We start from the raw sequence: 9394 nt of genomic DNA, 5'->3' as shown, positions 1-9394 counted from the left end.
GCCGCTCGCTTACTACTCAAGCAAGCATTCCGAATGTACCTTGATCATTTGTATAGCTTATTTTTTATTGGATTTTTTTTTATGTATTTTTATGCTACTTAATGTACAATAAATGTGTCTACTATTTCCATTAGGTGTCCAGTACTGACGTCAGAGAGTAGACACAGCAATCTCTTTGTTTTGTCCACGTGAAAGGTATAGGATTGTGAGCGTGCGTGTTGCAAGTGTGTGCGTGTACCGGAGCAAGGCCGATAACACGGGGCCAGGTTGTTTGCGCCCCGCTGCGATCTCTGCGGTGTCCGGGACCTTTACATGTGCACGGGCGCAAGCAAGCTCATCGCTCCCATCGAACTAACGCTTCGCGCCGCGGCCGCTGACCGCACGGCTTCCGCTCGTGCATCTCATAGAATAGATCTCGTCGGCCATCGCACCATCCTCCTCTACATAATTCATACCATTCATTAATCAACGACTGACTCGTCACGCACGTAACCGCGCGAACTCTCTCTAACACGCTTATCTATGTGTCCCGACTTCCGCGTCGACCTCCCGCTGACGTTCACTTTTGTTCTAGGACCCGGAGACCTCGTGTCCTCTCTGACGAGCACGTTCGACCAGAAGCTGCGCACCCTCAACAACTCGTCGCCGCTCGACGACGGCAGCATCCCGTACGCGGACGACGAGTGCCAGGACGACGCCGAGGGCGAGGACAAGTCCAGCGGCAGCTCGCCTTCGCTGGGCCGCGAGCGCGCCTCGCCCGCTCCCTCGCCCGCCGCCTCCCCCGCCGCGCGCGCCCACGAGCTGAAGGCCGCCTGGCTCGCGCGCGACCTCCGCCACTCCTCTTCCAGCAGCAACGAGGACGAGGCGCGCCACTGGCCGCGCCGCGATCGCAGCGAGAAGCCGCTCGACAACGACGACTCCGAGAAGGAGAACTGCCTCGGGCCGCGCCGCCCACTCGACGACGACAAGGACGTCGACACGCGCTCGCAGGCCTCCAGCGCCGACACCGCGCCCGACAACGACAAGCGCCTGCCCTACTACGCGCCCATCCGCCTCGCCAACCCCGAGACCGTGAAGCGCAACAGCGCCGCGCTGGCGCCCGAGGGCGAGCCGGCGGCGGCCGCGGGCGGCGACGACGACTGCGCCAAGCTCAAGCGCTCCGAGTCCCTCAGCCGCGAGCAGGAGCGCGGCGAGGCGCGCGTGCTGCGCTCCGAGAGCCTCAACTGCCGCGCCGACCGGCTGCAGCGGTCCGACTCGCTCGGCAAGGCGGACCGGCCCAGCAAGCTGGAGAAGTGCGAGTGGAACGTGGCGCGGCGGCGCGAGGCCGGCGCCTGGCGCTCCACAAAGCTGAAGCGCAAGAACGGCATGCCCGAGCGCGGCATCAAGCGGCGCCACACAGTCGGCGGCACCAAGGACTTCGACAAGGACGGGTGGGGCGCGCGCCACACGCGCACCTCCTCGCCCGACCTCAGCGCGCCCGCACCCTGGCCCGCCGCGCTCGTGCCGCCGCCGCGCCCGCCGCTCGAGTCGCACGTCTGACGCGCTCTCCGCACGCTCTGAGACGCGCCCGCGCCCGCCCCCGCTCCCGCTCCCGCTCGTACGCCGCGCATCCTCCTCGCGCTGCTCGACTGGATCTCGTGGAGGACAGGCTGAAGCAACGTTATTTGTGAAACCTTATCCCCGTGGGTGCCTGTGAACCGTTTGGTGCTGTTTTATCCGTATACATGATTTTGTGCTAACACGACTCGAACACAACCTGCAATGAATTTTAACCGACTAACGAATATAATCTATGTAGTATATTTATATCTGAAGCGATACAAGTGAGACCGGAGCCGGGTCACCGCCTGCTGCGGCTCGAAGCTTTCATTCTGAGAGAGGCTATTTATTTTGATACGATTCAACTGACTGAATAGAATTAGGTCACAACTATCTAACCGTTGTTATATATTTAAATAATTACATCGATCATAATACTCAAAACACCTGAAACTGAATGAATTGGAAAATCCATTCATTTACATATATATTTATAATTTCCTTTAATCGACTCACCTTCAACCTTCTACCTAGATGTATGAAATGATATAATTAACTCACAAAATGATTTTATTATGAAGTGCAATAATTTTAAAATATATATTGACAAAAATTAAAATATTACTTCATAAAACAGAGGATCGATGACGAAAGCGTTATTGAACTTAAGCTCACTAAATAATGCCAAAGAATGTTGATGGGAACGAGGTGATGAGGTGTTGAGATGTTGAGAGTTTACGCGGAAGGTACGAGTGCGGAGGGACGACAAGATGAAGAGAATGCGAGGCTTGTTGTACACGGGCAACACGTTGCAACAATACAAGCGGATATACATATAAAATAGTGTAATTGTTGTACAGTGCGTACAACGCCAGTTCCACGAATCTACACGAATGCGATGTAGTAGAACTCTCTTTGTAGGTGTTTAAACTACTTTTTACGGAGTTGATGTGGAACTTATGACTCGTTAAGTGCAAAACAGCATAATATTATTAATAAAATAGTGCTAATAGAATAAATAGTGCGAGAGTAGACTTAAGTACCGAGCGGCCGCTCGCTATCGTACAGCAATCGTTACGATACGACACCAATATCATTTTAGTGTGTTACGTAGAAGTATAAAACGACTCATGGAGATGTAACTTTTAATTATTAAATATAAGATGCTATTTATGAAATATAACACATTGGTACATCACCCGATTGCCTTTTATAGTTAGAAAATTCAAATTTTTATGCACAATTTTTAATGAAGTTCGATTATTGTACGAAGCGAAGTTACCTTCTTTTGTCAAGTTCGGTGTGAATTTTGAAAGTATAAGATATTTGCGGATCTGTGGATACATAATATATAAGAAACATAAATGTACATTTAAATAAAGTTTCAACAGCAGAGTCTACTGCTGCACTGTATATAGATAACGCAATGAGGAGGAGGGGAGGTAACGCAACGAGTGGCGGCGGCAGACCACTGCACCACAGTGATAATGACTCGAGTGATTCTTTAATTTTGTATAAATTGTACATTACATTTATTTTTAATTTATATTAAATTTGTTATCGTAGCTTTGTTGAATGCAATTATTTTTTATTGTTTTGTTTATCAAAGAAAAGTATTTTAGGCTTAAATTCAATTGTTATTTATTTTGCGAAAGATGTAAAACGTGATTTGGCGCAGTTTATGTTCGTGCTATAAAATTGTAAACTGTCTCTTGTAAATATTTATTTCGTCTGCAAAATGATGTTTTAGACTTTCGTTCATTGACTTTTTATTGAAAATTTTATACCATCTTTATGTTAAGACGATCTCAAGTTTGTTGAATGTTTGCAAAGCGTTCCTTTTAAAGTTTTATTTGTAAATATATCATTTAATGTAGGAACAGTGAATTTACTAATTTTACTCGATTTGTACGTAGTCGGTAGGCGATAGGCGATAGGCGGTAGGCGAGTGCGTGCAATTCAAACTATAAAAGACACGTGTGGTGGTGCGCCGAAGCGCTCGCCTGCCTTCAAACAGATTTGTATTCAAATGTTCTAGTGTTCTTCGTGTAATCAGCTATTCAAATGAAATAGATATGCAAATGTTGGTTTGAACCAGATTTTCAATACTCGTCATTGTGTATATTTTGGTGAAACGAAAATAAAATTTGAATCAATTTAAAACATTTTTTTCTTTATCCTTTCAATCGTACATATTCCACATATTCTTCGTCGTTCGTTAGAACACGAAATGTATTCCAAAGATAACAATCAATATCAATAAATACTATTTTTAATTAATTCACACATAGCTCATAAACAAGCGATCAACACATTTAACACAACTGTTATTCACCACAAACAATTGGATCATGAAATTAATAATAAATTCGATAAGTGACAATACTAAGATTTGTACAATCACCTTCGTTGGCGGTATTCCAGTTACAGTAAAAATAATCCTTGCACTTCGCAACGAACTTTACCCTTTTTTCTTTGAATTAAAAACTTTAGATGTTATCGATGTTTTTATTAAATAAATAATAACTGTTACGTAAACTGTTTTCCTAACTTTTGTATACTGTGGAATAAGCTAAAGTTTTTGTGTGTTTCGACTGCCGTGACATTTGTTTTGATATTTATTTATATCTTTCGATCGAAAGATAGATAAAAATATGTGTTAAGGAAAGTGTAACGGCAGTTGAATTCCACAAATTCAGTATTTTCCGATCGCTATCCGTTTCAAGATCGTAGTTGGAACACCGCCAGCGAAGCTAACTGTACTTGCTTGATTAAAAGCTAAATCAAACAAATTCATTATGCGACTTAAACTATCTAGCCTTGTCAGTTTAAACTAGCACACATTTGAACTTTTCAGTCGGAACAAACTACATTACTAACAATTTCAATACCTAAGTTATTATATCTATGAACGTCAAGAAAGCCTACATATTTACGATAACACTTACGATCATATAAGCCGCCTGTTATTTACTAATTAAATTGTATATTAACTTGAAACTATAATCAAATAAAAATAATTTACGAATATTACAAAAATAATACGTATGAGACCAAAAAGAAGGTACACCATTTTCACAAGTTTTGTTACTAAAAATTACAAAATAAAACATCAATTTAAGTTATTACAGAAAACAGCTATGGCAATATCCAAATACACCTTTTACGAACATTTAAAATACTCTCCAAACACTTCTAAGACGGAATCTTCATTATTATTTTTAACCTATAATCCACAATTACTTATAACAAGTACACTACGCGTAAAATGCAATATAGTGCGACACATTTACATGACCCGGTGAGACGCGCTGTAAAATCTACTGAAGCATAGAAAATGATAACACATCTACATCAATCTCAAGGATTTTGTCGCACTTATTACATTGACAACAAGGAGCTAATGAGCTTATGCCCCCCGGGTCAAATAAGTTAATCGCTCTGTAAACATATATATCTGGCTCTTCATATTTCATCTGTATACATGATGTACAGAGGAATGAATCAAGTATACACAAGCCAGGGTAAGGGAAAAGCTATTCAACGTACCCTCTACTGATGCATGCAGAGGAACGGAAGCGAACAAAGAACTACACCTCAATTTTAACTTAAAATTATCAGAGATCGATATTATCGTCAACAGCACTGGGAAAATATAAATATAAATACAGAAAACAAACACTACATTATTGTATATAGTAAAAAATCAAAGACAACATAAACAGCTCGAAACCAAGCAGAGACAATGCTCCTCCTCTCTGAATATCATTAGTGAGTATAATTATTATGACATTTGTATCAACAAGTTTTAAAATAAGCATTTCCTCTAACATAAGCAAGACAATAAGTCACATCTCTTAATGACTATAGTTATCAATATCTTCTCTGCCTTCGATAAATCAAAACATCCAAATGAAAAATAATTCCAATCACATCTTGTGGCTTACTGGTAATTCAAGCCACAATCAAAGAAAAGTATTAAAAAACTAAAATAATAATTATTCTGTGAGCACATTAACTAAAATTAAGACTGAGATAAATCACAAAATAGAGACAAGAAATCAATGGTAGTACTCGCGGCGGTAGCTTTGTGGACTGTTGCCGTTGTAGTGAGTATTGTCGAGGCGGTCGTCGTGCGAGTGCAAGTGGTCGTGCGAGCTGTGGCCGCAGTACTGCTGGTGCGGGCGCTCCTCGCACTCGCGCACCTGCTCGTTGTGCACGAAGTACACGCTGTGCGCGCGCCGCCCCCGCTCGCCTCTCCTCACTCTCACGTTCCGTTCCTCGTCGTACATCTCGTATCGCGCGTCACCCGCTTCTTGCGTTTCGTCGCAATCGCATCCGTGCTGCGAGTCGCACGTGCGTCGTGCCTCGCGGTCGCTCGCGTACTGATGAGCGGTGGCTCCCCGCGGGGCGGCGGGGCGGGGGGAGTGCGTGACGCGGGTGATCTGAGTGATCTGCGATGGCCGCCTGTTCGATGTGCCATACCATGGAGTCGGGTCCTCGGAGTCATCATTAAAATCGGCATGATTGTCGTCGACAGTGTAGGGGCTGTCGAGGGAGTAGAGTGCGGCGCGCGTCGCGTGCGAGTCGTGGTGGGTGCGGACGCGCGCGCGGCGCGGTGTCGGTCAGTCCGCGGCGGGGGGTGCGTGTGGGGCGTGCGGGGCGGGAGGGTCGCGGGGCGCGGCGGGGCTCCAGGGCTGCACGGGCGGCGGCTCCTCGCACTCCGCACCGCCGCTCTCCAGCGACAGACTGTTCAGCAGGATGTCGAATAGCGTATCCTGAAATTGTAATTTTTTTTTAATTATGACTTGCCCCGCCTTAGAAAAGTACCTTATGCACATTTGAGGTGTGTATACTAACATTATACTCGAGTATGGCGTCGACGTCGTCCGCGTCGCTGATGGAGGAGACGGAGCGCCAGTAGTCGTGCAGCGCCTCGGGCGAGCCCGCCGCGCCCGCGCCCCCCGCACCGCCCGCACCGGCCGCACCGCCGCATGCTCGCCCTGGGACAGAACCAAATCAACATCTAAACACACACACTGCGGCAATATGTGTTATTAGGTGTTTCAAGTGTTATTGCAGAAAAGGAGATAACGAGGCATTGTCCGCTTTACTTTCCAAACTATTCTTATGAGATTTATTTCTTTAGATATTCATTTTTGTGCCGATCTCAAAAATGCATGTGTTTAGCAGATAAATGGGTAATATTCCATAACTATAAAACGATTACTGTAACGCCATGATCATGTCATGTACTCGCCACTGATGTAAATAAAATGAAAGAACCAAAGCAAACTCATAATTGCATGCAAATGTACAGAGCAGTATATCTTAAATAAAACTAATTTCATAACTTTTATGCAGTTTAATTTAAAGAGATTTTAAAAAACAATTTAGATTAATTATTCAGCCATTCTCTGGAATTTACGGTGAATATGGGATTATTTTAATTTCAAATATCTTTAAATTACCGAATAGCGAAAAGAAAACAATAAAAAAAAACAAACGTAAGCAAATACAACAAACCAAAAAAAACAATTTTAACAAAAGATCACAGTCTACATGAGATTATAATACATTTAAGCTTCATTGGATTAGTTAAGAAATTAATATCTAAATGAGATAAATATTTAAAACTACTGCTTAAATAAAAACTTTAATTGTGGCTCGCTAATAGTCAAATACTGCAGGTATAATGGCAGACCGTTGGGTAGCGGCGCGTGCGTGCGGCGCAGCTGGCCGGGCGAGAGGGGCGGCGCCCGCGTCTGCCGAGCACGCGGCCTCGCCCCCGTGCCCGTCCCGCTCGTGCCCGCGCCCGAGGCACTCCCAGCCCGCCGCTGCGACCGAGACCCGCCGCTGTGGCCCGGCTCGGGCGACTGCACACTCGTTGCCCAACTGCGTTTTGGTCCTACAAAAAAAATACTAGTGATTCTTAACCTGTTGTCTTTTAAGACTGTTTTGGTTTTTCTGAAATGATAATCATCTGTGATAGAAAAGAAGGTTCGAAGCCAAGACTGAGTTCCCAAAGTTTGACTGATCAGAAACGATGTAGGTAGAGATGTGTCGCGAGAGCGGGACTGACCGTGCTTGGAGTATTTAGGCGTGAGTCCGTTGATGCGCATGAGGTTGAGCAGCAGCATGTCTGTGTGGGCGGCGGTGGAGAGCTGCGGGTCTGCGGGCGAGGGAGCGGCGGGCGCGGGCGGCGGGTTGCTGCCATCGCTGCCGGCCGGCGTCACGGCGCGCCCGTGTACCGCGCACAGCAGCCGGCTGAGCGCGTCCGCGCCCGCCTCTGCGGACACGCCGCACGCACCCTCCACGTCGTTCTCGCCTGGAATTCATATTCAACCCTTCTGTTACATACATTCAGCGACAAATAAATTCTTTTTACATCATATATCTTTAGTATTCATAGAAACAAAAGATAAAATGTTAATACAACTTACTATTCATCGTTAGAATTTTTTAAGTTAACAAAATAGGAATTCGAAATCTTTAGTCAAACAACGAAACAGTTTATTTTTGAAGTGTAATGCAATGAAGGAACAAAATACATTAATTTAAAATGAACTAAAAGTGATTATGAACTTCTTCCGAATCACATTTAAAACGCGAGAACGTTCATGTTCTATGTGTTTATTGATAATTATCTTCGCAAGCATCGCAACCGGGGGCGCGGCGCGGCGCGTACGGCTTGGGGCGGGCGCGAGCGCGGCGGTAGGCGGCGCGGGCGCACGGCAAGCCCCGCCCACCCCCGGCCCCGCCCCCGCCGCGCTCCGAGCCCGGCGAGCAGGGGGACGCGGGGGACGCTGGGGATCCGGGCGAGGCGGGCGACCCGCCCAGCGCGCACCACTCACACGACCCGCTGCCCGACGACCCGTCTGCGGGAGGTAACAACGTTACGAGGATGGGAATGAGGATAGGACAAGGATGGATGGGTTATCAAGGTTGGAACTGGAATGAGGCGGGATCTTTTGGGGTAAAATGCCACTGGATGATTTTTCTAGCTCATACAAGATGTTCTTCGTATGTACTGCCTCTAACTATACTCTAGATCATGAACGTTCTCAAACCAATACAAGCCACATGGTAAACCTCACACTCACCAGACATCGTTTCCTCGTCGACATCGTTTTCCTCGTTAGAGTTCTCGTCAACATTGGTGGGATTGATATCTTCTGTCAAGCTCTCGAGCTCCGTGAACATCAGCTCCTTAAAGAGAAAACGTAGAATTTTTATTTTAATTGTTATTTGTATCAGATTTTTGTTTTCCCCTATAATCAACATAAGAGTATATTCTCACCCCGGTGTCACTACTAGTCTCGGAGGCGACGTGCGGACTCTGCGTGGCGTTGGGGCTCTCCGCGGCGTCTGGTGGCGGCTCCAGCGCGACCTCGGACTTCGCCCCCGTGCTGTTCAGCTCGGGCGAGGACATGGACGCGCACAGTGCCGGGCTGCTAGTCGCCACTGTCACCTCTGTCACAGGGCTGCTGGCAACAGCTGCAACACGCATTACAGGATTCTTTAAAATACATACTAGTTATAAGTCAGCATAAATGTTAATCAGCAAGAAAATTATACTTTACAGTACACTTAGTTTGGATTGATTGATGAACCTGGCATTTCAAACATTCACAAATCGACGCGTGAATCGAGACCTAAGTTATAAGGCGAAAGGTTGCGCTTGTACAGTAAAGTGAGGAAATTGTTATGTCACTTGGTGTATAGATTTTTCACAAAGACTAAAGAGTGGTACGGTTACCAGTGAGGGGGGTGTCCTTGGCGGGTGCGGCGGGCGTGCCGGGCTGCGCGGGTGCACGCAGCTTGTCGTGTCGCGGCAGACGAGCGGGCGGGCGCG

General features: G+C 46.2%; 1 protein-coding gene across 1 annotated transcript in view; it reads right to left on the bottom strand.

Moving 5' to 3' along the window:
- Positions 1-3795: 3795 nt before the first annotated feature.
- The window catches only part of LOC106128220 (E3 ubiquitin-protein ligase TRIM37), a 12562-nt gene continuing 6963 nt past the window's right edge, over positions 3796-9394 (bottom strand). The window contains exons 12-18 of the mRNA XM_013326511.1: positions 8840-9036; positions 8643-8748; positions 7622-7867; positions 7180-7447; positions 6654-6682; positions 6400-6542; positions 3796-6317 (exon numbers count right to left, since the gene is read on the bottom strand). Coding sequence (XP_013181965.1) covers positions 6165-6317; positions 6400-6542; positions 6654-6682; positions 7180-7447; positions 7622-7867; positions 8643-8748; positions 8840-9036 — 1142 coding nt within the window. The 3' untranslated portion in view covers positions 3796-6164. The remainder of the gene's footprint in view (positions 6318-6399; positions 6543-6653; positions 6683-7179; positions 7448-7621; positions 7868-8642; positions 8749-8839; positions 9037-9394) is intronic.

Source organism: Papilio xuthus, unplaced genomic scaffold, assembly GCF_000836235.2.
Source record: "Papilio xuthus unplaced genomic scaffold, Pxut_1.1 DF828780.1, whole genome shotgun sequence".
Taxonomy (NCBI): domain Eukaryota; kingdom Metazoa; phylum Arthropoda; class Insecta; order Lepidoptera; family Papilionidae; genus Papilio; species Papilio xuthus.
Note: the sequence above shows the minus strand (reverse complement) of the source record. Positions and strands in the feature narration are given on the sequence as shown.